At 59.0% G+C, this 27795-nt stretch overlaps 1 protein-coding gene across 3 annotated transcripts in view; it reads left to right on the top strand.

Moving 5' to 3' along the window:
* AXIN1 (axin 1) overlaps window positions 1-27795 on the top strand; it is a 51811-nt gene that overhangs the window by 18606 nt on the left and 5410 nt on the right. For all 3 annotated transcript variants that reach the window (XM_045072251.1, XM_045072252.1, XM_004750918.3), the window contains exons 3-7: window positions 13189-13329; window positions 16134-16230; window positions 21239-21376; window positions 23937-24466; window positions 25168-25338. In XM_045072251.1, the coding sequence (XP_044928186.1) occupies window positions 13189-13329; window positions 16134-16230; window positions 21239-21376; window positions 23937-24466; window positions 25168-25338 (1077 nt within the window). The remainder of the gene's footprint in view (window positions 1-13188; window positions 13330-16133; window positions 16231-21238; window positions 21377-23936; window positions 24467-25167; window positions 25339-27795) is intronic.

Here is a 27795-nt window from a genome sequence, read left to right on the forward strand (position 1 = left end):
GGGAGAGGGAGAAGCAGGCTTCCAGCTGAGCAGGGAGCCTGAGGTGGGGGCTCGATCCCAGGACCTTGGGATCATGACCCGAGCAAAAGGCAGATGCTTAACTGAGCTACTCAGGTGCCCCTTAAAAATTATTTTTGATAAACTACATTTTTCCATACTCACTCTTTTGGTCTTATAGCTTCAAAGCTGAGAACAGGTCTTCTTCCCAGCTTTGTGGGATCTTGGGGTTTCATTTGTAAGCCTCTCCATCTCGTTGTGGATTATGGACTGATTCCGACCTGTGTTAAAGACCTCAGGAGTGTGACATGTGAGCTGCCATTTTTAAAAATTTATTTGCTGGAGAGAATACGAGCAGGGGTAGTGGCAGAGGGAGAGGGAGTCCAACGTGGACCTCGATGCTGGAACCCGGAGATCAGGAGCTGAATCGAAGGCAGGCGCTTAACCCATGGAGCCAGCTGGGCACCCCGCAGGCTGCCATTCTGAAATGAGAGTCTCCAGTGTATTGTGGTTCGACGGCTCATGCCTGAAAGGCCGCAGGGGTGGGTGGGTGCGGGTAGAATCTCAGTCAGTCTCTCCAGATCGCCAGCTGTTTGCCGGGAGTTGTTACTTCTCAGTGTGTGTTGCCGCCTCTCCAGGCTCTGTGAAGTGTGACTGGCACTTCTGTGGGACTGGTAGATTTACTGGAGCTTTGGTCTGAGGGGGCAGGTGCTTCCCAGAGAGGGCGGTACCAGGTGTAGGCTGACCCCCTGAATGAGAACTATGTTCTAATTGTAATGAGAAAAACTCCTTAAAAACTACAGTAGGAGATTCTGTAAAATGTTTATTGTCCCACTTGTTAGTCTGCTTCTTCGGGACACCTGTGTGGCTCGCTCAGTTAACAAAGATCCTCTTTTTTTTTTTTTTTTTTTTAAGATTTTATTTATTCATTTGTGAGAGAGAGAGAGCACACGCCGGCTCCCTGCTGAGCAGAAAGCCTCATGTGGGGGACGTGATCCCAGGACCCTGAGGTCATGACCTGAACTGAAGGCAGTTTCTTAAAGGACTGAGCCACCTGGACGTCCCAGAGACAGCACTGTTCTGTCTAGATCACTCTGGAGGCCTCTTGGCACACATGAATCCTTAGGTCCCCAATGAAACCAGGGTCCCGATCGCTGTGGCCCTCCGTGTGCATCTCCCACAGTTGTTGGGAAGAGCTACCAGATTCAGGAGCACAGCTATGTGTAGGAAGTGTGGCGCAGAGGGAACGGTCCCCAGGGCTCCTGCCTGCCAGTCTCTCGATCTGGGGACCTGTCCTCCAGTGCCTGGGCTCGTGCGAGGATCTCGTGCTTCTGATCTCAGAGCCTCCCGTCTGGTCTGTACGCCTTTGTATCAACTCTTACGGGACGTTAGGTGGGATGGTGGATTTTAACCGCTGCCTAGAGGCTTTCCCACCTCGTCCTTCTTTGTCTGTATGCGAGGGACCCGGTGCCTGGACAGCATGGTCGTGGTCTGTACGGAGGGCTTTCTGTGTCATGTGCTGACCCTCGGCAAATGCCTTGAGTGCCGTTCCTGGAGACACTGCGGATCTTTATAAGGCTGCAAGGGGCCGTGGTCGTTCCACTGGCAGCTTGATCAAGGTCAGTGGCTGGGGAGTGGCGCTGAGGGGAATTTGGCCCTGAGGGCCATCGAGAGCCAGGCTGCTTCTGCGCCCCTCTGGCGGTGGGGGGCAATGAGGGGCCGGCTGGCGGCCCCCGGCTTAGTCTGTGCCGGGCATGTTCACGGAACACACAGCCTCCCCTCTTACTGCTTGATTTTGACCACAAAGGGCCTTTGCTATGTTGCGCCGCTCAGACCCTCTGTCGGGCGGGGTGAGCCCACTGTGGAGATGAATGAGGTGCCGGCCGGAGTGTGTAACTGGGCATCCGTGTGTCCAGGTAGCAGGATGGCGGAGCGGGGAGTTCTCACCTGGAGCCTCCCTCTCCCACCACTGGTTCCTCTGTGCGCCGTCGGGGGTGCATGTGCTCCCTGGTCTGTGTCCGCAGAAGGCTATCTGTCCAGCCTCTGGCCGCACCTGCTCCCACCTCCTGTGCTGACCCCAGGGATCTGTCATCTCTAGCTCACAATGGATGTGTATGTGGGGGCATGGAGGGGAGTCAGTGTAGACGCTGTTAACCTTGGCTGGTCGTAGAGGCCGGATTTCTGATTTTTGCATAGAGAACAGAACGTAAGGTGGAAATTTTTATAGCTGACATTGGCCTGATTTCTGTCATTTCTGGTATAAACTTGTTGACGTTTGGATGCAAGGAGAATTACTTGTTTTCCGAGAATAATACCTACGTGTGAGTGTGGGCCCCGTGGCCGGATGCGTCTCTGCTGCTGGAGAAGCACGGAAGCGGGTCTTCTCCGGGCCGATGCTCTGCACTTTGTAAAGAGGTTCATTTGAAATGGGGAAACGTGCATCCCACCCCCTTCTGGCGCCTTTGTCTTGCTCGTTTCTTCTTGGCGTTGTAGGCTCCATTGTGGGAGAAGACAGAACTCTCAGAGCACTGCTTGGTGAGGAAGCCAGCCCCTCCTTCCTTCCTCCTCAGGGGTGGTCCTGGGAGTAACGCGGGAGGGCCGGGCAGAGCCCGCTGTGTGGCTTTGGGTGTGGGTGGTGATCTCACTCGAGGGCGGTGGGGAAGATCTCTGGCTTGGTGGTCCCCACGCACCTCTGGGTCTGGACCGCATTCCCTCCCCGTGGGAAGGTGCAGGTGTGGGGAAGGTGCTGGTCTTTGCCTGCCGTGCAGTGCTGTACACGTGGGAGGAACCCGTGTCAGTGCAGGAACTTGAGGCCCGGCCCAGGGGGGCCACAGCCGAGCATGTGGAGAAGCCAGCGATGGTGCCTGGAACGCACAGTGCCATCTGGCAGAGAGGGGACAGCCTGCCGATGAGAGCGGAGCCCGCACAGATGGCAGAGCAGACATGCCCAGCGAGGGGAGCCAGACGCACAGGAGCACGTGGCTCACTGTGTGCTGCCCTTTATATGGAATTTCCGCGGGCGACCTTGGGGGGAGGGGAGCACCCAGAGGACTTCTGCAGGGGCACAGGGAAATGGGGTTGAGAGGCGCACTTGCTGTCTCGGTTGGCAGCGGTTTCGCGGGTGTGGGGGAGTCCCAGGAGTCATCCCAGTCTGTGCTTCAGGGACGCAGCGTGTGGAGCATTGTGCTTTGGTAACGCTCTTTCTAGACCGCAGTCTTCGTGCCTTCTGCTAAGGGAGCAAGACTCCTGGGACCAGAGAAGGGCATCCTTCCGCAGAGCCATGGCGGTGGGCTCCTGCATCCGGCCACAGTCACTTGGGTCTCACTGAGGCCAAGGCTCTGCAGAGGGACCGGGGCGTCGGGCGCTGCCTTGGGCAGGAGGTTGCTTGGTGATGTGTGGCTGGTGTTCTCGCCTGGCCTGGCTGGGGCTCCTCGGGTGCACATTGGCGGCAGCCCTGGCAGCATTTGAGTTCAGGATGCCCCTGCCCTTCTGTTTTGTGGAGGTGAAGAGAATGGCACTGACGGGTTGCTATGCTTTTAGTATAAATTACGACTTGTCTTGTCAAAATAGCTATCAGTCAAATGTATTTGATAGGCTAATGTGTTGTTTCGGATCCTGTGATGGCATGGGGTAGGATCCTAATGACATTACTTCCAGTGTTTTTGTTTCCTTTTAAAAATATTTTATTTATTTATTTGTCAGAGAGTGAGCGAGCGCGCAGGAGCCCGCAGAGGCAGAGAGAGAAGCAGGCTCCCTGAGGAGCACAGAGCCCGATGTGGGGCTCGATCCCAGGACCCCGAGATCATGACCCGAGCTGAAGGCAGGCGCTTAACCCACCGAGCCACCCAAGCGTCCTGCTTCCAATGTTTGTTAGTTTGTTTGTTTTAATATTTTATTTATTTTTTTGATAGAGAGATCATAAGTAGGCAGAGAGAGGGGGGATGCAGGCTCCCTGCTGAACAGAGAGCCCGATGCGGGGCTCGATCGCAGGACCCTGAGATCATGACCTGAGCCGAAGGCAGAGGCCCAACTGACTGAGCCACCCAGGCGTTCCTTACGGGTGTAGTTAGGGATGTTGTGGAATGGCTTAAAGCTTGACCTATTTCTAAATTGCTATTTTATTTTTATTTATTTGCTTTGTAAGTAAACTCTTTGCCCCAGTGTGGAGCTGGAACTCGTTACCCGGAGACGAAGAGTCGCACAGTCTCCCAAGTGAGCCAGGTAGGCGCCCTGGGCTGGTCTTACTTTGCAGAAGTCACTTGAGCGTTTGTTCCTTCTGCTTAGTTCAGTTAGAATCAACTCATGTGGGGCATCTGTTGGCTTAGTGGAGCCCCTCTTGTTCTTGGGGTCCTGAGTTTGAGCCCCCGGTTGGGCATAGAACTTTCTCAAGACAGATGAAAAGGTAAACAAAGTGAGCTTACAGTTCGCTGCCATGGTCTGGGGTTCACTCAGCAAAGCACGCGCACCTTTGCGGTTTGCAGAGCCCAGGCAGAGAGCCGCTTGCCCGGTGCTTATAGGGTGCAGACTGTTTCCGTAACTCTCTGTAGGACGTCACAGGGCGGCCCGGGACTGTTCAGGATAGGAAAGCGGCGTTCAGCAGAGAGACGGAGCCTTGCGCAGGGAGAGAGGAGCACACAGGCTGGAGACAGCCGCGTTCTCAGAGGGGAGGAGCTGGCTGGGAGCATCATAACCGTCAGTCTGGGGACAGTCCAGTGTGGCCCGAGGTGACTGCAAGTAACTCACTGTGGCCCAGGACTCGTGTGCATCTGTGCCGGGGACTGTCCTTGCTGCACGGCTGCCTGGAGGTGAGGGAGTGTGGTGAGTCGCCCGGGCCTCTCCAGGGGTGGCCTTGGTGTCCTATCTGTCCACGCTTGTTTCGGTGCCTTGTCCGAACCTCTCAGGCTGCCCCCGGCGGAGCGCGCCGGGGAGGAGAGGGCCACGGCCGTGCTTCCTTGTGCTCCCATTGTTGGCTTCAGTCACAGAAGCTGCCTGAGGGAGGCGGCTTAGCTCCGTCCCGCCCACTGCTGTGGTGTCCCAGGGCAGTGGTGTCCCAGGGCAGTGGCCCGAGGGTCTGGCCGCCCCGTGAGCTGCCTGGATGGAGGGACAGACGGAGAATCCTGGGACAGCGGCTGCTTCAGCGTGGTGGCCTCCCTGTGGTGCAACAGCGGTCGCGACTCCGGGGCCCACGGGGCAGCCCAGACGGCGGCGCTCTAGCTCGAAGGCAGCTCGGTCAGAGCTAGACACAGACCCCCGGCATCCGGGCCGCCGCCTCGGCCCTTCCTGCTCATCACCCATTTTGGCCATTCACAAGAGAGGACAGCTTCCTTCTTGATCTTTCTAGAGAGAGTGAGCAGGGCACTCGCAGACACGCATGCGCAGGGAGGGATAGGGCGAGGGCAGGGGAGAATCTCCAGTGGAGGCCGGTGCTTGCGACCCTGGGATCGTGCCCCAAGGTGAAACTTCAAGTCTGTCGCTTCACTGATGGAGGGCCTCCCAGCGCCCCCAGAGGTGACTGCTCCGGGGTGGGAACCCTTTCCCTGAGTCCAGTGCCCGGCCTGCCTGCCGGGGCGGCCTTCTGTTCTTTGTCTCCCAGCTTCCAGGCCAGGCCCCCACCTCACCCCGTCCCCTGCTTTTACTTCCATCTGAGAGGCCACATCCCCATCTCTCCAGACTCTGGAGACACCGTCTGCCCTGAGAGGCACAACTGAAGCCCTGGCTGTGGCCCCGGGGCGGAGGGCCTGGTTGGGCTCGGCTTCTCGAGTTCCTGATTTCCTCGTCCTCCCTCCCTCCTGCGCCTGTGTTTTCTTCAGGGGCTCCCAGTCCGAGTCCGGCCTCTCTTCCACGTGCTGGTGTCAGCAGCGAGGATGGCAGGGGCCCAGCGCGGGAGCCCGCATTCGCGGCTGTTCCTCTGTACCTGCGCGTGGCAGGAGAGCCCGGCAGGAGAGCCCGGCGCGGGGCAGGGCGCGGACCTCGCTCTGCTCTCGCGCACGCTTTCTCTCTCTCTCTCTCTCTTTCTCTGTCTCTGTCGGCTCTTCGTGGGTATCGTTCCTTCCCAGAGATTCCGTAACTGCGGTGTCTGACAAGTTTCATAGGCGCAGAAGCAGAATCCAGACCCCCGGCTGTTTCCCATGTCGCTGCGGGAGCGCGGCCCCAACCTGCCCCCTCCAGTGTGCTGGAGCCTCTGTGGCTGGTTTGGGAGGCACGGCCCCAGGGAGAACGAGGAGAGGGCGTGGGCCCAGCTGCCTGCGGAGGGACAGGCTGGCTGGGTGGTCGCTGCGCTCAGGCGGGCCTCTGGGTGTGAGCAGGGCACGTGGCGGAGGTGGCCAGCGCTGGCCACTGTTTGCACAGCGAGGTCTTCTGCTTTCCTTCCTCCTCGAGGAGTATGAGGAAAGAGCCGTGGGAGAAGGTGCTCACAGCCCTTGCTCCCTCCCTACCTGATTCCTCCCCACTTGGTGCTTTGGGGGTCTCCCGACCAGCCCTCTGCTGAAGCAGCTGTGATGGCCGCCTACACGCCACACGGCAGGGGTGGGTGAGGTGTGCGAGGCCTGGGGGTGACAGGCTGGCCTTGGAGGGGTCACCGTGGAGGTGACAGGAATCTTGGGTGCATACATGTTCTCTGCACTTCTGTACAAACAAGCATGTCTTAGGATCAAAGATGCGTTCAGGAACTGACCAGGCTAAACATAGAGAGGGAAATTCAGGGAGCAAACTCCAGGGGGAGGATCTCTAACTCCGAGGTCAAATTTGGGGAAATTTGGGTTTCCTTTGTCAGCTCACAGGGCTGAGGCCCCACCTCCCAGCCCCAGACCAGGGCTGCTTCTGCACTGGGCTGGGTGCCCCAGAAGCAGGACTCAAAGCCAGAGTCCCCCTCGGAGGTGGGCCTCCAGCCGGCTGTGGGGGCTCTGGCGTCTGGCAGAAAGCGCTTCATCCAAACCCACGGCGACTCCTGTGGAAAACTCTGGAGCAGCGGCGGGTCTGCAGCAACCGGTGGTCACGCACAGAGTGGGGCCCCTGGAAGCAGATGCCAGGGTTAGGCCTAGGCAGAACTGCAGACATGGGGGTGTCGGACAGCCTGTGGGACGTAAGCTCCGTCCTCCCGGGGACTCAGGGCTCACTGACGGGCTCTCCAGACGACAAGAGAGCGAGCGGCCATGTGGCGACTTTAAGCGGCCACACAGATCTTCTAGGGCTGTGGCATGGGAGGGTCCCTGCTGGCTGCCCAGCCCCCCAGCCTCGGGTCACCCCACGGCAGGCACTCTGCAGCGCAGCCACTGTGTCTGGAGGCTGCACTTGGAATCTACGGAGTCTGACTATGTTTAGATGGCGTGTGTGGCCAGTGGCCACCATCAGGCCCACAGCCCAGATACGAAATCCCACGGAGAGCCTGAAGAGATGAGCCCATCAGAGGGGGAGCCAGGAGGAATCACCCGCAGGGCAGCAGGGAAGAACAGGAGAGGACGCCGACACCGTCACACAGACTCCGGAAGAAATGACCTTCGAGGAGCAGCCACTGGTCCCACAGTTTGCAGGGACAGACAGTCATGGCCCACGGGGTTCTGTGCACCCTCCCAGAGGGGACTCCCCACAACGGGGGAAGGCCTGTCGTGCTCACGTGGTCACGCGGTGAATAAGAACCGCTCAGTACAGAGGCGACCACAGTCACATTTTGGGCTTCAGAACACGCCCACGCAAGGAGTTCAGTCCCGTGCTGTGATCACTTCACGGCCAGACACCAGTGAGCGCTGCCCCACTGCCTCGAGGCCCTAGAACCGCCCACAAGGAGCAGGTGTGAGCTGACCTGAGGCTTTGCGTACACCTGGCACGGGGCCCGTGGCAGTGGCGCTCGAGTACTGATGCGCTGGTCTCCACCTCAGAGAAGCACTTGAGCCTGCAGCTGCCGGTGTTGATCGGGGGCTGAGCTTGTGGCATGTGTGTTGCTGAGCACAGTGCCAAGGTCAGGGTTAGGAAGTGCGGGTCGTGCACCAGAGGCTGGTTCATGGGGTCTGTGCCGGGTGCCGCTGAGGACACAACCAAGGAGACAGCTGGGATGGGGGGGTCAGAGCAGGGACATTAACGGTGATTCATTCTATTTTTTTTTTAAACATTTTATTTATTTATTTGACAGACAGAGATCACAAGTAGGCAGAGAGGCAGGCAGAGTGAGAGGAGGGAAGCAGGCTCCCTGCTGAGCAGAGAGCCGGACCCTGGGATCATGACCTGAGCCGAAGGCAGAGGCTTTAACCCACTGAGCCACCCAGGCACCCCAACGGTGATTCATTTTAGATGCAGGAATAAACAGACCAGAGGAAAGGGGGAGGCTGTGTGGCTTCCTTGACCCATTAGCCACGAGGCCCACCTGTCATCTGAGCTGACCAGGGACCTCCTGACTTGCTAGGGAAGGCAGTGTGGGGACATTGGTGTCTGTGCCCGACACTCCCTCCAGACCGACATGAATGCGAGAGGCCAGGGGGGCCGGCTTGTCAGCCCCGCGTGCAGAGCTGCTGCGGGACAGACACCCAAGCGCTTTCCTGGAATGCTGAGTGCGCTTCCCGGTGAGCCGCAGGAGGCATCATCTCTGTGTCAGAGCAGCCGGGGCTGAAAGTGGACACCAATACAATAGATGCCTGAATTTCTGAGAAAAAATCACAAGACCGTCACTCAAGGACACTTGACTGAGGGGGTTGACAGGAGTGTCCTTGTGGGGCGAGGGCTCAGGTGCAGGCTATAAGCGGATGGGGGGGTCTGAGCGGTTCCCCCACCCCCGGGTGGGGGTCAGGTTAGGCCGCAGAGGGTTTTGAGGAGGTGAGAGGTCTCCCCTCAGGTGAGGGAGCAGGCGGATCTGGGCACACCTGCTGCTGACAGTTGCTAGAAAGGGTGAGAACTATTTTTTATTTTTATTTACTTTGTTTTTTTACAGAGAGGGAAGGGAGCAGGGAGGAGCAGAGGCGGGGACAGAACTTTCGACAAATCTGACGGAAGCAGGTGCTTGTGCGACTCCACCAGGGCAGCGCCCAGGTCTTGATTTCGCTCCCATGGGGATCTCAGGCTCCTGAGATCAAGCCCCATGTCAGGCGCTGTGCTCGCCGTGGGCTCTGCTTGTCCCTCTCCCTCCCCGCACTTGTACATGTGCCCTCTCCCTCTCTTTCAAATACATAAAATCTTGAAAAAACAAAAATAAAAAGGTGTGGCAAGCGAAGCCAGTGGGAAGGAGTGGCAGCCCCATTCAGGGAGAAGGGACCCAGGGAGCAAGGTGGAAAGTGCTGCCGGCGCTGGGCTCGGTGAGCCACAGGAGGATGGCGACACAGTTCTTTGTCCTCTGGGTTAGCAGCTGGTGTAGTGTCAGTGCCGGACTCCAGCTGCCCTTGTTCCATGGGTGTCCGGGCTCAGCGCAGGGAGGGAACCCCTGTGAGAGACGCCCCGGACCTGGGTGGCAGTGGTGGGGAGATCGCCATCCGCCGGCCCGGACCTGGTGGGGCAATGTGGACGCTGGTATCCGCTGCCTTCCGTGGCCCAGGTGGCATTCCCCAGGACCCTGGGGGACAGGACTCCCTTAGACCCTGCTCCCCGTTCCCTCAGAGACCCCTTGAGACCCCGTGCGGCGGGACCAGTCTCTCTCCCAGGCCCTGTCCTGTTCCCTCAGAGACCCCATGCCGTGCTGGGCCGATCCAGCGGTGATTCCGTTTTGTTTCCGGAGCCGCCATCCTGGGTTCTGGGTCCATGGCGTGTCCGATGTCCCTTTCCTTCCACCAGCACGTGACGGTCTATAGAAGCCCGTGTCCAACCCAGGGAGCACGACTCTGGAGCATGATGGTTGCGGGATGTCCCCGGTGGCAGCCCAGCCGCGCCAGAGTGTGCTGTCCAGCGGTCCCCACGCAGGAGGGACGGGCGGTCACCGGAGACGGCATAGGCACCCATCGGGTCACTGGGGGGAGTGTCATGGCAGGAGCCTGGACTGACGTTGTTTTGGGGGCCGAGGCTTTTGCAGCGCCCTGTGGCGGGGCGGCCTCTCATTCCTCCTGCCCTTGCGGTGTCCGTGGGAGGAAAAGATGCCCAAGGACCTGCCGCGTCAGGCCCCTGTGGTCATCTTCGTTGGCACCTCGGACGTGCAGGACAGGCTCTCTTGTTCGAGTCAAACAGGTCACCCGCTGGATGCACGGCCGCGGCAGACGACGGTGTCGGAGGGAAACTCCAGCTGGAGGGAAACCTCCAGCAGACAGGATCGGTGGGTCTAGTTCACCTGCTGAAGGAGCCTGGCGCCCCACGGGCAGCCCAGGAGCGACTGTGCGGCCGGACGTGCTTCGGGCGGGTGGACGGCTGGTCCCCTGGAGCCTCCGTCCTGCAACCATGGAGAGGATGCGCGCCCCGCCCCGTCCCGGCTTCCCCCAGCGCCACGTCCTCTTGCTCTGGCCCGTGGCCTGCAGCAAAGCCCCAGCTACGTCTCCCAGCCAAGGCGCAGTTTTTCCGTCTCGAAGGTTTGAAGATGAAGTGAGGGCAGGAGCTCCTCGGCCTTCCTAGTCTTCCCTCTGGTCCGGCGTTCCCTTTGCTCGGCCACATGTCACCTGCGCGGGCCGCTCGCGTGCGCAGTCATTCGCTGTGTCCCGGAGGCAGCTTTGGAAGACCGCAAAACCTTCTCTTTCTTGCTTTTTGCCTTAAAGATGGATGTTCTGTCTTTAGAAGTTGTGTTTTTGTAAGTAACGTCTGTGGCCAGCGTGGACCGCGAACCCACCGCACCGCGGTCGAGAGACGCGTGGGCCACGCCGAGCAGCGTGGACCTGAGACGGACTCTCCATCCCGGGGCAGGGCTCGCTGGGCCCGTCCGCGGACCGTCCCGCGGGCCGTGGTTCCAGACACCTAGGGCGAGGCAGAGTCCAGGGGCACCGCAGCCGCGCTCCCCAGTGTGCTCTGTGGCCTGGGCCTTCCGTGCTGGCTGCTCTTTTCTCTTTAATTTGGAGATTTTTTTCTCGTTCGACCAAATGGGTATTTATGGATAGTTACCAAAATTCAATATTCTTTAAATGAAATGGAGAAACAGAAAAATAGTTTACTTCGCACTTAACCTAGTTAAGGAATTTCAGTAGTGGTTATTACGGTGACAGTATTGGTGGTTTTATTTTTTTAAGTGTAGACGAGGAACAGCAGTGCTCTATGAAAATAATATCTTATGACAGGAGGCGCCTGGCTGGCTCAGTGGGTATGTGTGACTCTTGCCCTCCGGGTTGCGAGTTCAAACCCTATGTTGGGCCTAGAGCCTCGTTTAAAAAATAAAGTGAAAATAAAAATAAAATTTCGTGACACTGCAGGCTCACATCGTTTTGTCTGCCTCCTGTCAGATGTCATCTAGGCGAGGTGTAAACAAACAGGACCAGGGACGGCTGTCCGTGTCGCTGTCCACATCCCCAACCCCTGCCGCGAGCCTCTGGTCAGACCCTGTTCTGAGAGCCTTTACCACCCTGCCTCCGCCGTCCCTTGGCTGAAACTGGTTCGTGGCCTCCACGGGAGCGTCAGGCTGCCGTGGGTGGGTTAGGAGGCCCAGTGTGCTGGAGGACAGTGACTGACCCCTTGCTGGCGCGTAAGGGATGTGGCCGTGTCACTGGCTTCCCTCCCTTGCTGGCTGGCATTCTGCTGGTTTCTGAGGCCTCAGGTGCTGCCCGTCCTGAGACCGTGTGTGCCCAGGCCCCCGGGATAGTTGGCCCCACCTGGTCAGGCCTCTCCTCCAGCGACAGGGTGGCCTGGTCCCAAGTCCTGTTGAAGCATCTTTTCTCACTGTGTGTGTGATTGGGATTGGGGCTTCCAGAAAGTTCTGTCGATCTGCTGACCGTTGTCCATAGAGCTTCTGTCAGCTGGTCTCCCTCCTTCTGCACTGCAGGTGGCATGGGTTCGTCCCAGGTCCCCAGCACTCGGTACAGGCTGTTGTCCGTCCATGTGACAAACGCTTGGGTCCTATGTCAGAAGGGAGGCTGGGGCTCGAGGTGTACGAATCACTGAGCACTCGAGGTGCACACCCCGGCCGCCAGGAGGGCTCGATGGGCCCTGTTGGGAGAACTGTGCTATCATGTGTCCCTTGGTCACTGTGTGAGGATGGTCTTTGGGGGAGGTGGCGTGGGAGCAGAGTCTAGACAGGAGGAGAGCGCAGCCTCCAGAAAAAGGCACGTGAAGGGCGGACCAAGATTGGCCTTGAGAATTACTCAGAATGAGATGGATTATTCAGTATTTGGTGCTAACAACAGACTCTCCATTTTGATGGAAGGGAACAAGGTAGATCATCTACCCACTGTTTTAGGTAAAGTTCTAAATTAAAAAAAAAAAAATTATTGGAGCATTTGGGGAAAAATAAAAGAATACAGTTTTAATCTTGGAATGAGGAAGGCTTGCCAACTGAGATACAAAAGAACCTATGAAGGAAAAGATTGGTAAGCCTGATTTTGTAGAAATGAGGACTGTCGTGTGACCAAAATTAGTCTAAACAAAGTTAGAAAAGTGACGTTTAGGGAGAAAGTGTATTTTACACGTGTGCCTGGAAGTTAATAGTAAGAATGTTTTAAGGCTGCAGTAGATTCTGGGAAACTCCTGAACATCCCAGTGGAGAGTGGACAAAAGGCATGAGCAGGTGACTGAGGGGGAATGGGATGTAAATGGTGCCGCCCTGTTGTCTCTCAGGGATGAGACTGAAACGCAGACTGAAACTTGATGGCACATTTCAGCCAATCTGTGTGTGGTCCCAGTGCCCCGAAGGGGGAGGAAGGGACTAGAAGGCGGTGTGTTCCGTCCGGTGACAGCTCTTGGACTTGGGCACGAGAGTCCTGGCTGTCTCGACCTGCGGTGTCCTCGCGCTCTTGGGGGAAGCACGTGAGGTTGAGGACGCTGGTGACACTGCTGCCTCTGGAGTTAGGGTTTCCTCCGCAGCAAGTCAACTTGCAGAGCACACACGTCCCTCTGTAGTTAGATGGCTGCCTGTGTGCTCGCCTGGGCGTGTGCGTAAGCACGCAGGAAGGATCTGGAAGATGCCTGGGGCTGAAGCGGTTGGTGTGGCAAGAGCAGCGGCCAGAGGCAGGATGGAGACCCCGGCCCTCTGTGCTGTGTCTTCAGGAGGGCTTGCGCGTGCGGTTCAGGAACCGGACGTCTTGGCGACTCTCGGGAGATGGGGGAGCACCGCGTGGTTTTCTGCCGCTGATGTTTGCTCCCTCTCCACAGGTGCGGGTCCTGGCGGGAGCCTGTCAACCCTTACTACGTCAGCTCTGGCCACGCTCTTGCCCCTGCCACCAGTGCCAACGACAGTGAGCAGCAGAGCCTGTCCAGCGACGCGGACAGCTTGTCCCTCACCGACAGCAGCGTGTGAGTCCCTCCTCCCGGGCACGTCCCGTGCGGTCCCCAGCGCAGTTTGTCTTCCTACAGAACATGTGGCCCCCACCCCCACCTCTGGTGCACAGACCGGTGGCGCTGCCAGCAGGATCACAAAACACCCTGAGTCTGTGGCCGCTGCTTCTCCCTGAGGCCACGGCTGCTGAGACCCTCGAGACCAGGAAAACCGGTGGGCACGGGGGGCTGAGCAGGGCCGGTGGTGGCACCCAGGGTGCTGGCTGTGCAGGGTGCCTCCCCATCAGTTCTTTCTGTCACTCTTCCACATTGCGTACCCATGCAGACTGCGTGGGAACTGGGACGATGGGAGCCAAACTGGTGCTGCTGGGTCTGTGCTGGCCCCTGTGCCCAGAGGACTGGAATAGTGGTGGGGGCCGCGGGTGTCCTAGAGGCCTCGGCGACTGTCTGGAGCCACCTGGAGCCTCCAGTCCCTCATTGGTCGCAAAGGACCTTATTCTTCCATTGTTCTCTTCAGGGAAGCCTTCCCTTTGTGGAAAAGAACTTATTTTCTGACACTCTGCTTTGGTTTTTGGCAAGTGGCTTTTTGGGACCCAAATGCACATCAGAAGTCCAATGGTGTAAAACTCTCTGTGGTCATATCAGGGTGTGGCCCGGCCAGCCTGCCAAGGTCATTTGGGGTCATGGCCGCCCACGAACATCAGATTTACCCCACTTCAGTCACCTGTCTCTGACAGGATGTCCCTGGCCAGGGCCCGGGCTGGCAACCGGACCCCTGGCACACTCCACCACCATCAGGGCCGGAGGAAAGCCTTTGGCGGGACAGCAAGCAGGTGTGAAGTGTCCCCGCACCCTGACCCCGGGACCACAGGGACAGGAGCAGCCAATGTCAACTGGCCGTCGGGGTGTCCGTCCCCAGCCAGCTTCTTTTTTCACGTGAAAGAGTAGGGCCCCTAAACCTGTCTTTCTGCAGGAAACCTGTCTGAACACGGTGGCCTCACTTCGGTAGCTGTCCCCTAGTGTGTGCTCTTCTTGGCCTGTGTCCGCATGTTCTTCCCACGCGGCCCAGGGGTGTGCAGGCCTGGCCAGCTTGCACCACTGCTGGGCCACACCAGCTACCCCTGTGTCGCGTCTGGAACCCCTTCTCTTCTCTTTGGGGATGACGTGGTGGTGACATCACGAGATGGGTTTGTCCTGATCATTTCATTCTCTCAGATGAAGCGTTGATGTGTGTTTAGCAGCGTCCTGCTGGAGCGGACCATGGTTTTGGCTCTTGCTCTGACCCCTACAAGCGGTGACAGCTTGGGAGCGGGCCTCTGTAGCAGCTGGTTCTCTCCTCCCTGAAATGGGTGCTACAGTGAAAATCGATTGGCCAGCATGCGTTTTCTTGAAAAGTCTCATAATTCTAAGAAGGGACTTCCATTTGTTAAAGGAAAGAACTTAAGCTTTTGAAATATTTTTTTTTTCCTGATAGTCTCTTCACCTTGGCTTACACCAAGACCCAGAAGTGTAGGGACAGTCTGTTTGGAATACAAGATACTTCAATCTGCACCAGAGGCAAAAAGTTGGGGTGTGTGTGCCGTCCAGATTCTGGCCCCTGGGGCAGCTGCCCTAGCCTATCAGCCGCCCAGTGTGAGCAATGTCCTGGCTGACTTCGGACATGGGCGTCCAGGGACAGCGTCTGACCGCAGAGTCGTGTGGGATTGAGTGCCCATCAGAACGTAGGAGAAGCAAGGAGTCGGGTGGTTCAGGAAACCCGAACAACCCCTTGGGGGGCATGTCAGGATGTTTTGGGTGCGTGTGATTCTCCTGTTCCTTGACACCCGAGCCCGTAAGTGCCCCTGCCGGGCTGCTGAGGTAACCACACAGCACACCCTGCCAGGGCCCTGACAGCCCGGGAAACTGAGGCAGGCAAGAGAAACACTGTCCCAGCCTCCTCCTCCCTTGCTCCGAACCAGAGTGCAGGCTCTGCAGCTAAATGAAGGCTCAGAGGCAGAGCATCAGGAGAGGCAAGTGTGGCCTCCCTGCCTGCCGAGGAAGCCGCTGAGCTAGGGGCTGTGGGGCTGCCCGGGACCAGGGTTAGGACACACTGGGCATCCTGTGCTGGCCCCGTGGGACAACTGCACGACACCTGCTAAAGTGAGATCAGCATGGGGGCTGCATGTACATGCCCTCAAGTCAGGGCAGCAGGGCTCAGACACGCCCTGGGGCCCCAGCGCCCAACCCCGGGCTGTGCTTGGGAAGGAGGCGGGAGCCTTGGGAAGGAGGAGGAGGCTCTCGACGGAACCCAGGACGGACTGGGCAGGCCAGGGTCCTCCGACAGCCGGACGGTCTAAGGACTCCTGCCTTCCAGCCATCAGGGTCCTTCAGTGAGAAGGAGACAGGGAGCAAAGAAGCTGTCCTCTGTGGGCTCGCGCTCTGTCTGGCATCGTCACATGCTCTGGGCTCCCGTTAGCCACTCTGCCTCCCAGGGCAGCGGGTTGGCTGGCTGCTTGCTGCCTGCTTGCTTTCTTCTTCTTTCTTTCTTTTAAAGATTTTATTTCTTCATCTGACAGCGTACTGTAGGGAGCAGAGGGCGAGGGGGCAGCAGGCCGCCATCGAGCTGGGAGCCCGACCCGGGGCTCATTCAGGGTCCCGGATCGTGACCTGAGCCGAAGGCAGATGCTTCATCGACATGGCCCCCCTCGGCGCCCCGAATAAATAGACCTTTACAAGCATGGAGAGACCGTGCTGAGCTGTGCAGCCACGCCGCAGGGAACGCCAGCAGGATGGTGTCACTGCGCTGTCCCGTGTGTTCACGTGAGGCTCTCTCCCGTGCACAGGGATGGCGTCCCGCCGTACAGGATCCGCAGGCAGCACCGCCGGGAGATGCAGGAGAGCGTCCAGGTCAACGGGCGGGTGCCTCTACCTCACATCCCCGTAAGTTCGCTGCCCAGCCGTCCCCTCCCCGTCAGTGAGGTCGCGGCTCACCCGTATTCCTGGACTGTGCCGGTCCCTTCTCCCCGCTCTGCCTGGCCGTTGGGGCACTGGGCGGTGGGAGCGGCCCTTGCCTGGTGTCCTGGGAGCTCAGCTCACCTCCAGACCCAGCACATCGTCCCGTGCGGTCCCACCCGGCAGGCTGGAGAGGGCATCGGGGCGGCTTGTAGGTCCAGCCAGCACCATCCTTGCCGAGGGGCAGGGAGTGCCTGACAGAGCACCGGAGCCACCAGGCAGCCTTTGCCCTTCCTGGAGAGTGAGGCACTTCTCCTCTACGTGGGACAGCGGCTCTGAGCCTGTCACTGGCTTGATACCGGGCCTGGCCCCTCGTGGGCCTCTTGAGTGCAGCGTGGTGACACTTAGCGACCCCCATCCCAAGTCACGGTGAACACTTTCTGTGGCAGCTGCCCCTGCGTCCCCTCTTAGGGTGCAGACGGTAAGGTGGCTGGGTGCCCTGTGGGCGCCGCAGGCCCGGCGTTCTGTCCCCACCAGCAGAGCTCCCACATGGGTGAGGGGAGGGGAGCTCCCCTCACTCTGGCCCACTGGGTGAGCCGCAGGGACTTCCCAGGGAAGAGGAGGGAAGCTTTGCGGCGGCCTACAGCCTCAGGGACGTCTGCGAGCACCTGTCGGCAGCTCCCGTGCAGGGTTCATGTATACCTGTCCACAGTCAGGGTTCCTCGGTTGGGGTCTCTTCAGTTTCACACGAGAAGAGTGACAGTTGATGGTTGAGAGGAAGGGAGGTGGGTGCACTCTTGCTTCCGAGGCAAGGGCGGGCCAGCGCTTGTCACCTCCCAGCCCACCCTTGGCACGGCCGATTTGGTCTCAACCAGGGACAGACCGGGTCTTCTTGGGGAGGAGAGGGAGATGCCACGGCCTGTGCGCGGCTGCAGGCGCCTCTCTGGGCTCCCTCCCAGGGAGCAGGTCCCACCTGTGTGTCTCAGCTCTGCTCCGTGGATACTGGAACTCGGAACTGGGTCTGGGCAGGGAAGCAGGAGGGGTTACCCGCGTCCTCAAAGGGAAGGGAGTAAGCGGACACAGGGCCAGGGGAGGCGCTGCCTTGTCCTCAGGGCCCAGCTGGAGTGTCCGGCATCACGGCGGTGCAAGCGGACAAGGGCCCTGTGCTGAGGGCCAGGGCCCTGACGAGTATTTGCTCTCGGTGGGAAGAAGCCGCTTCTGTGATGGGACTGATGGACACTGCCCGTGCGGACGGTGAGGAGGACCTTGCTCCCCCCAGGGGCCTCGTGCTGGGATGGCCCCAGGACACAGCGCACGTTGCACAGCGCACGTTGAGGGCCACCGTGCACGAGAGCTTCAGATTTCTGGACGTCACAGGGTCCCGAACGCCCAGGGGAGACAGGCGCAGAGAAGCACCCCAGCTGAGCACTGCGGGCCGCAGTGGGGATGAGGAGAAGTAGCGTGGGACCCATGTGGCCTTGGGGGTCTGGGGTGCCTGTGGGAGAAGGCCCCTGCGGGGGACACCTGCCGTCAGGTTCCTGGCAGCGGCACGTCCAGCGGGCGCTCAGGAGTAGCTCTCGCGTCGCTCCTGCGGCGTCCACAGCGGCTCCTCTCACGTGTTCCCGCCCTCGAGGTTGATGTATTTCAGAGAGGGGTGGTGGGTTGCACGTGTGGACCCTCACCAACAGCCTGTGCGACAGGGCCTCGACCCCAGACCCCAGGACCTGAGCAAACGGCAGATGCTTAACGGACTGAGCCCCCCGGCCCCCCTCAAAATGAACAGTTCTTAGCTCAACAAATTAAACAGAGTATTCGACAAAACCAGGAGAGAAAGTGGGTGAGCTGGATACAGACCTGGAACGACTTCTCAGAACGCGGCACGGAGAGAATCTGGAAGGGTCAGGAGCGAGAGGTGTTCTTCGGGGAAAGCTCCAGCGTCGGAAGTGAGGAGCCTCTGTGTTCTGGAAGGCCTGGCCAAGCCAGCGCGAAGATAGAGCTGAGACAGTACGTGGCGTGGCAGTGAGAGCCTGGCCTTGCCGTGTGGTGTGGATGGTGCGGTGGCCTCATAGCCTTCCTTCCTCAGTCGCCCAACCCCTGTGGGGAGGCTGACAACGATAGCGTGGGCCTTGCCCTCAGTGATCCCTCGGGGAAAGTAGGAGGTCCTCTGTGTTCCTGAGAGAAGTGGGTGACCTCTGAGTGCCGGTTGTCTTTCCAGGGAAGATTCTGTGAGCCCCGGTGTCCACGCTATTGACCCACTCATGGGAGCAAACGTGGCTGAAGCGGACGGGGCCCGGCCAGGCGGTCATTGCACACGGGGGCCACATGTCAGCAGCCTCCTCACCTGCCGGGGCTTTGTTTCTGGTCCCATGCAAGGGCCAGTTCCTGACTCTGTAGGCGCGTGGGGAGTTCTTGGCCTCGGGGTCCCCGGCTGCCATGGCTTGTTTGGGCCTAGGCAGGGGCCTGGCCGGGGTGCAGTTGGGCAGGACTCCAGCCCTGCTTGGGGGAGCTGGCCTTGCAGTGGGCATTGCACATGGGAGCCGTGGAGGCGGCCTGGAGTCCCGCCCAGCCCCGTGGGCTTAGGGCAGACAGCAGCATGTTCAGTGACAGAGGTTCGGCGTTCCAGGAGTAGAGTGGCCTGTACCTTGTGGACCTCGTGGACGCCTGTGGAAGCTGATCTGGATACGCCTCGTCCGCTGGAGTCGGGAAGCCAGGAGGGGCAGCTCTCCGCAATCCCAGCATCAGGAATGGTCTGTGCAGACGCCCAGGAGCCGCGGCCGAGGGAAGGGCCCTCAGTTACCCAGAGGATTGTGCCTGCGTCTCCCACCCCATCGGCCAGCCCCACACCTCAGCCAAGGAGAAGCCATCGTCGCCGGCCCGCTTGCTTCTGTCCCGCAGACTTCTGTGCCCCGCAGACTCCCACTGCCTCTCCCTTCTCGGTAAAATAACCTTTTCCTTTGCTCGTGGGAGTCGTCGACCGCTTTGCCGTAGACTGCTTGTCCTCGGTTGCCGTTCTTCGCTTTTCTGCACAAAACCATTCTTCCTGGTAAAATAGCTAACTTTTATTTGTGGGGTAACATTTCTTTTTTTTTCTTTTTAAAGATTCTATTTATTCATTTGACAGAGAGAGAGATCACAAGTAGGCAGAGAGGCAGGCAGAGAGAGGGAAGCAGGCTCCCTGCTGAGCAGATAGCCCGATGCGGGGCTTGATCCCAGGACCCCGAGATCAGAGTCAGAGGCTCTGACCTGAGCCAGAGGCAGGGGCTTTAACCCACCCAGGTGCCCCTGGGATAACATTTCTTACCGAAGAAACCAGCAAACAGCGGTCCCCATCTTCGCGGAGTTGGCGGCGTGCCGTGATTGGGGTGTGTCTCCTGTGGTGGCTGGCACCGGCCTGCCCAGGAACGTGCGTGCGCATCCTGCCATGGCGGCTGGAGCGCAGCCAAGATGTGCGGCCCGCGGCTGCCCCTCGTGTGTTCGCTGCACTGCGTACCTGGCGGGGGCTCCCAGGGCCAGGCGGGGGGCTGTGTGCCAGGGAGCCGCCCAGCGTGAGCTGTCTGCTCCTCCCAGCAGAGGGAGGGGCTGTTCTTATGCCCTAGAGGTCCCCCAGTTTTAGTGACCACAGCTTTTTCCCATGTGTTGTGTTCGTCCGCAGCTGTCCGTTCGTACAGATCTGCTCCTTTCAGAAGCATAATTGTGCAGCCTAGAGGCTCTCTTCCAGAACACACGGGCTCGGATGGGCCTCTGCTGGGCCGAGCCTGCCACGTGCCTGTGGTTTGGTCCTGTCAGGACTTTCCCCTCTGCCCGTGGCCTGTGTGTGGCATCATGTAGGGTCAGGACCATGAAGCTCTTGCTGTCTGGCCTTCAGCCCTCAGTCCCTTGTGGGTCCCAGCACTCCCCGATGGACCCCGCTGGCCTCTGGGGCTCTATCTGAACATCCTGTCCGGCATATTCCTTCAGGGCTACAGCCTCTTGGCCGTCCCCACTGCCTGGGCTCTTCTGGGAACACTTGCCCCTTCCCCCTCTTGGGTCTGGCCTTCAGGACAAACTACTGCCTGGTGTTAGGTACTGTCCGGTGAAGGACGTGCACGTGTGTGTCAGTGCGTGGACACACGTGTGCCTGTGTTTGTGCCTGTGTGTTCGTGTCTGTGGGTGGGAACGACAGTACCTGGCAGCTCCACTGGGGAAGTCTGGGTGAGGGCTGGACAGGAGTCCTTTTTGCTGTTCTTTCAATGTTTTTGAACATGGAATTACAGCAAAGTGAAGTACACTCCGGAAACGTGGTCTTGTGTATTCCTGTAAACTGCATTCTGGAGCTGTCTCCTCCCAACAGGCCGTCCCATTCCCCTGGACGTTTTCCTATACCCTGAGTTCTGGGTCTCCCATCCTTACAGCAGATCCGAGTCCAAAGCCTGGTCTGCCGTGCCTGCGGGTTAAGGGCTGCCGGCCCCCGCCATGCGGGACAGTGTGCGGGCTGTCTCCTGCCGGGGGCTCCTGGGCCCGGCCCCTCCCTCTTACGTGGTCTTGGCAGGTCCCCCTTCGCCCTTCCCAGGCCTCGCAGGGGATTGGCCTGGCCCGTCGTGTTAGAGGCACTTCTCTGGGGTAGGCTGGGGGCGCCGAGGTGAAGGGCACACCTGGGCTTAGGACACCAGAAGCTCCGGCCTGCTGGGGCCCTGCCAGCCGCTGCCCTAGTGACCTAATCCGGCTCTCGCCTGCTCCCTGCCTCTGGTTCTCTGCTCCTAAGGCTGGAGCAGCGTTGGCAGAGCTCTGTTCCGCCTCGCCGGTCGGTGCCGGGTGGAGGACAGCTCCAGTCCAGCAAGGAGAGGGGCAGCGAGGCGGTTGCCACCAGCGAAAGGGAGAAAGCAAGATCGCTCACTTGACAATGAAGTGTAGGTTTCATAGCCTGTTTCTCTTCACCCAGGAAGAGCACATGCGTGTCTCGGTTTGGGGGGTGCGGCTCTGAGCGGCTCGTGGCTGGCTAATCCGTGTCTCCTCACAGCGCACTTATCGAATGCCAAAGGAGATCCGTGTGGAGCCCCAGAAGTTCGCCGCGGAGCTCATCCACCGCCTGGAGGCCGTGCAGCGGACACGGGAGGCGGAGGAGAAGCTGGAAGAGCGGCTGAAGCGCGTCCGGATGGTGAGTGCGCCTCCTGGGAGGGCCACAGCGCATCTCCAACGGCTGGTAGAGTTGAGGATGGCTTCAGGCCCCCACAGAGCTCCCTCCAGGGTCTCCCAGTGTGCCAGCTCCTGACACGCTCTGACCCTGTCCCAGCGTCTGCCTGCTCTCCTATGACGCCTGTCCGTCTGAGGCCCCCACCGCACCCGCCCAGCCCTCACTGGCTCCTGGGAGGAGGTGCTCGTTGGGGGAGGCAAGGCCTGGAGAGACCCGTAGGTGCTCAGCAGCAGCATCTTGGCCCTGTGGCTGGGGCCCCCAGTCCACCCTCTTACGGGAAGAGAGTTGGCTCAGAGGTTCTGCGTGCCTGTGACCCTGCAGGTGCCCGGGAGGCGGATTCCTGGGTGGCTCAGGGGGTTAAGCCTCTGCCTTCGGCTCAGGTCATGATCCCAGGATCCTGGGGTCGAGCCCCACATCGGTTCTCTGCTCAGCGGGGAGCATGCTTCCTCCTCTCTCTCTGCCTGCCTCTGCCTACTCGTGATCTCTCTGTCAAATAAATAAATAAAATCCTTAATAAAGGTTCCCGGGAGGCCCCTTAGACACCGCTGGGCTGCAGGTGCCCAGCATACTTTCTCACAGCCAAGCAGTGGTCCCTTCTTCTCCGGGGCATCCCCGGCGGGCCCACGGCGGTTGTGTCCGAATCCAGCAGGAGCCTCGCCCGCAGAGGGCAACACCTGCCCCAGGGACTGCGTGGGGCTCCGCAACGTCACAGGACACGTTCAGACCAATAGCCCCTAGTGTTTCCGGCATCTTGATTCAGAAACTTAATGGGCAGACACGTGGCCTTGGCTCTGGTGTGCGGCTCCACTCGGGGCCCGCAGTAGCCTCTGGGATCAAGCCCCACGTCAGGCTTTGCAGTCAGTGGGGGGTTCTGCTTCAAGGCTGCCTCCCCTTCCCTGCACATGCCAGCTCGCACGCTCTCAAATAATACGTCTTGGCAAAAATAACTTATTTTTCTGTAAAACTTGGAAAATGAGAACAAAGAAGAGGGGCGCCTGGGTAGCTCAGTTCTTAAGCCTCTGCCTTTGGCTCAGGTCATGATCTCAGGGTCCTGGGATCGAGCCCTGCATCGGGCTCCTTGCTCAGCAGAGTCTGCTTCTCCCTCTCCCTCTGTCTGCCGCTCTGCTTATTCATGCTGTCTGTCTCTCTGTCAAATAAGTAAATTAAAAACAACAAAAAAACCATTACTCAGACAATTCGGTTAAGCCTATAACATTTCAAAATCCTAAAATGGATTTCTTCCATATGCAGAGCCACCGAGATGGTGTTGGCCAGTCCCCGCCTCCTGGGGATGGAGAGTTCCCCTTCTTCACTGCTCCCTTTGGGGTCACTTCCCGTGTCCTGGGGAGGGCAAGGCAGAGGGGTCAATACGGGGATATGGGGTGGAGCGAGGGAGCCCAGGGTCCCAGTCTGTATCCATCAGGGGCACACTCACCGTCCACCCCTCTGTGTGCCCTCCGCGCCACCTCTGCCCTGAGGGAGACTGACGTGTTTGCAGCTGACTGCCGGTGCTGGCGACGTTTAGGTACTCTCCTGTTAAGTGAGAAGTCTTGTGGGGAAGGTTTTGAGATTGGGTTAGAGTGGAGTGCAGGGGTTGGGGTTCCTACCTCGCTCTTTGGGTTACTACCAGATTTAGTCAGCGTTATCCTGGTCTGCACTGTTGAGTGAGATGAGAAAGTCAGCGTGAGTTATGTCCTTGGGAATTAGACTGGTCAGATGTGTTTACGGATGTGGTTCTGTGGACTGTCAGACAAGCGAGGGCCAGCTAGTTCACTGGGAGGATTCACCAAGAAACACACGGCAAGACGTGAGCGCCTCTGTGCAGGGGTAGAATTCTCTTGAAAGCGCAGCAGAAGATCCAGCAGTAATGCAGAGGAGTGGGGGCGGCCGGCTCAGTGACAGCTGCGTGCGGCTCTTGGTCTCGGGGTTGTGGGCTCGAGCCCCACACTGCAGGTAGAGATGACTTAAATAAATAAGATTTTTTATGGGGCGCCTGGGTGGTTCAGTGGGTTAAAGCCTCTGCCTTCGGTTCAGGTCTTGATCTCAGGGTCCTGGGATCAAGCCCCACATCGGGCTCTCTGCTCAGCGGGGAGCCTGCTTCCCCCTCTCTCTCTGCCTGCCACTCTGCCTACTTGTGATCTCTGTCAAATAAATAAGTACAGTCTTAAAAAAAATTTTTTTTTTTAATAAATAAGATTTTTTAAAAATCAAGGAATTAGAAAATCACCTGAAAAGGTAAAAATACGTTTATTGAGAAAGGTGAAGGAAAACTCCTTGTGGAGGTTTGTCCGTGGGCAGGACATAGGCTGGTGTTGGGACTCATAGTGGCCACGTGCGCGTGTGCATGAGTGCTTGTGGCCGGGTGGGGTCGGGGAGCCCTCCCCTGGTCCTCAAGTCAAGCCAGCGTCCGATGCCTCACCGGACCCCCAGGATGAAGCTGCCAGGCTGACTTCTTTGTGACCCCAGATGTGAGGTTCTGCGACACGGGCAGTGCCAGGAGCTGACTCATGGGCTTGTCCTACAGGAGGAAGAAGGCGAGGATGGGGACATGCCCTCTGGCCCCCTGGGGGCCAGTCACAAGCTGCCTTTGGCCCCCGCCTGGCACCACTTCCCGCCCCGCTACGCAGATGTGGGCTGCATGGGGCTCCGGGACGCGCACGAGGAGAACCCGGAGAGCATCCTGGATGAGCACGTGCAGCGGGTCATGCGGACGCCCGGCTGTCAGTCACCGGGGCCCGGCCACCGCTCCCCTGACAGCGCACATATGCCCAAGATCGTGGGTGTGCTGGGGGGCGTGCCCTCTGGACACGGGAAGCACGCGCCCAAGTCAGGGGCGAAGCTGGACACGGCCGGCCCGCACCTGCACCGGCACAGCCACCACCATAGCCACCACAGCACGGCCAGGCCCAAGGAGCCGGCCGACGCCGAGGCTGCCCGCCGGGCGCAAGGCAGCTTCCTGTGGGGCCAAGAGGTGCACAGCCACGTGGCCAAGCCTCGCAGCCACTTGGAGAGCGTGGGCGCTGCCCCCAATGCCAGCGACAGCCTGGCCTACAGGTGAGTGTCTGGCGAGTGCCAGGCAGCCGGAGCCTTGCTTTGGGATCGGTGCTGTGGTTCCTTGTCTCTGAGCCCGTGTCTGTGAGGGCCACATGTGTCTTCCTAGGATCGAAGGTCACACATAGGAGCTTCGTCTCCGGTGGGCTCTGTCCTGGTTTTTGTGGCCAGAATTCCCTTTTAAAAGTCATCCAGCCATGAGGGGTGCCTGTGGGGCTCAGCCGGTCGGCTTTGGCTCAGGTGTCGTGAGATGGCCACTCACGTCCGGCCACTCCACTTAGAGGAGTGCTGCTCCTCTCCACCCTTTGAAGTCGCTTTGCCTCTGCCCTTCCTGCACATGTGCGAGCACGTGCTAGCGCTCTCTCAGACCTTTAGAAAAATAATTTTAAAAAATAATTTTAAAAAATCAAAGTTGTCCAAGTGCCATCAGCTGGAGAGTGTGGCCTTTGACCTCCCAGGCAGCTTACCCTCAGATGCATCTGCCTCAGGGGGAGGCATCTGGGCCCTGGGGCGGCTGCCAGCAGGCCGGGGAAGGACAGGCGCTAGGCCTCCCAGGTGGTGCCGTCTGGACGCTTTCCTCCACGTCCCAGCCTGTAGAGCCCCGACAGTTCAGTCAACCCCGACTGAACCCCAGCACCGGGGTACAGCTGCCCGGAGTCAGGCCGGGCCACGTCAGCAGGTGACCCCCAGTTCTGCTCTTACAGCGGGAAGGCAGGCGCTGCCCCCAGAAGAAGTGCCAAGAAGGCTGAGTCAGGGAAGAGTGCGGGCGCAGAGGCGCCAGGCCCGTCAGAAGACACGGAGAAGAACCAGAAGATTATGCAGTGGATCATTGAGGGGGAGAAGGAGATCAGCAGGCACCGCAAGGCTGGCCACGGGTAAGGGGCGCACTGCGTCCGGGGTGTGGGTACGGGGGTGTGGAACCAGTGAGGAGCCCCCAGCCCGCGGCAGCCCGCGCTCCTGAAGCAGTGCCTGGCCGCCCGCTGTCTCCTCACGTGGCAAGATCTCTATGGTCTTCTGAGCTCACAGATGCCCCCCGTCCCCCATCGTGTCCTGGGCAGGGGTGCCCGCGGGTGACATCAGTCTGCGGTCACCATGCTCTGTCTGAGCTCCTCTTGCTGCCCTCCACCCCCACCCAGGAGGGGGCCCCGCTGTCACACGGTGGTTCTCACAAGGTTATTTCTGGGGTGGTGACGCCTCCACATGACGGTGACCTCAGTGACTGGGGGAGTTAGGCCAGTGCCTGCCCATCACTGCAGACAGAGGCTGCATGGTTGGCAGCGGGCCGTCCCCCCAGCCATTGGCTGTCTGCGGCCCTCGGAGCTCCATCTTGGCTGCCGCAGGACCAGGGCTGCTCTGTTGGTGCAGAGCCGGCCTCTGGACGAGACATTGCTGCCCCTTGTGGACTCCCCCATTGTGGGAAGACCGTGGGGGACCAGGGCTGGCTCAGACACACCCCTGGGCTGGAGACATGTACCATCTCTCACAGGGCAGCTGTCTGGGCCCCAGGCTGGTGGGATATGCTGGCGGTGGGCGGGCTTCCGCTGCTTCCTCCGTCTCAGGCTCTCCTGAAGCTCCTCCGTTTTGGACGTGGTTGGGGAGGCTGGAGTGTGTGCAGCCGGTGGGGGGGTATCAGGTGGGCACCTGCCCAGCCCCTCCTGAGTGGTGAGCTGAAGTGGCACTGTCCACCTCTGGGGCCCCGTGTTTGGTCTCCACGTGGCCCTGGGGACGAGCACAGTCCCAGAACCTGTTCTAGCTGACGGTTCTCTCCAGAGCCCCTCTCTTGTTCTGGTTGGGGTGGGGATGGACTGTCGGTTTCTCTGGATTTCTTCCGGTGTTGGGTTTTCACAAGGACTGGCTCTGTGCTTGCTGTTAGGACATGACCGTGATTCAGCGTCCCCATGAGTTCCCGCTGGCCTCCCGAGAGCTAGGGGGCCATGTGCCTCTGCCTTTGCTGTTCTTACACAGGGGCGTAGGGCAGGGAGATGGAGGACCTGGTGGAGCCTGGTGGGGCCAGTAGATGGGAGACAGAGTGGGAGTGGGGAGTTGAGAGGGGTGGGGGGAGGGGAGACGGGTTGGCGGGGATGGGTGGAGAGATGAGGGGCTATGGGGAGATGGGAGGGGATGGGGTTTGGGAGAAAGTAGGGGAGGGGAGGTTGGGTACAGAGCCAGGCAGGGAGGGGGTGGGAGTTGGGCCCAGGGAGGAGGTGTCCTTGTGGCTGCCCTTGAGCCCATTCCCCCTGGGGTGTCTTGCCTTGGGCAGTTCTGTTCTGGAGTCCTGAGGGCACTGAGCCTACCCACTGCCCAGGGGACCCTCTTCCTGGGATTCCCTCCTGGCACAAAACCCCCTTTCCGAGGGCTGCAGCCAACAGCTAAGAGAGGCTGATGTTTTCCTGGAATTCACTCAGGGGTTGAGTGAGGCGTCAGGTGTTTTCTGTGTTGAGTAACAAAGGCACTGGTATGCTAGCGCATGGAGGGGGAAATCAGGAAAAATTATAAGTTCAGAGATGTGCCAATTAAGTGGTTTTTTTTTTTAAGATTTTATTTATTTATCGGGGGGTGGGGAGAGCGAGCACAGGCAGACAGAATGGCAGGCAGAGGCAGAGGGAAAAGCAGGCTCCCTGCTGAGCAAGGAGCCCAATGTGGGACTCGATCCCAGGATGCTGGGATCATGACCTGAGCCGAAGGCAGCTGCTTAACCAACTGAGCCACCCAGGCGTCCCAATTAAGTGTTTTTAACAGGGAAGAGAATATACCAACATGATGGGAACAGGTATCTCTAAATCGTGATGTTTCGAATTGTTTATATATTTTTTAAATTTTCTGTATATTTCAGGTTTTTCACAAAGAGCGCTTATTTTGATGTTAACATGTTTTTTAAAATAGTAAAGACTTTTCTTTAAAGGAAGTCTGTGTAGCATCGGGTTTATATTTCAGTGAAGTGATTAAAAGTGGGCCACAGAGGGGTACCTGGGCTGTGAGAGTGGGCCCGTAGTTGGCGGGGCGTTGGCTGGAGGTTCTGTCTGCCCTGCCCCCTTTCAAATAAGGACTTTTTCTTCTTTTTTTTTTTTTTTAAGCTTTTGTTTATTTATTTGACAGACACACAGCAATAGAGGGAACACAGGCAGAGAGAAAGGGAGAGAGAGAAGCAGGCTTCCCACCGAGCAGGGAGCCCAATGCGGGGCTCGATGTCAGGACTCTGGGATTGTGACCTGACCTGAAAGCAGATGCCCAACAACTGAGCCACCCAGGCACCCTTCAAATAAGTACTTTTTAAAAAAATTAACGAAAGAGGGGTGCATGGGTGTCTCAGTGGGTTAAGCCTCTGCCTTCGG

This window comes from Mustela putorius, unplaced genomic scaffold (assembly GCF_011764305.1).
Source record: "Mustela putorius furo isolate JIRA1106 unplaced genomic scaffold, ASM1176430v1.1 tig00004007_pilon_pilon_pilon, whole genome shotgun sequence".
In the NCBI taxonomy this organism is placed as follows: Eukaryota; Metazoa; Chordata; class Mammalia; order Carnivora; family Mustelidae; genus Mustela; species Mustela putorius.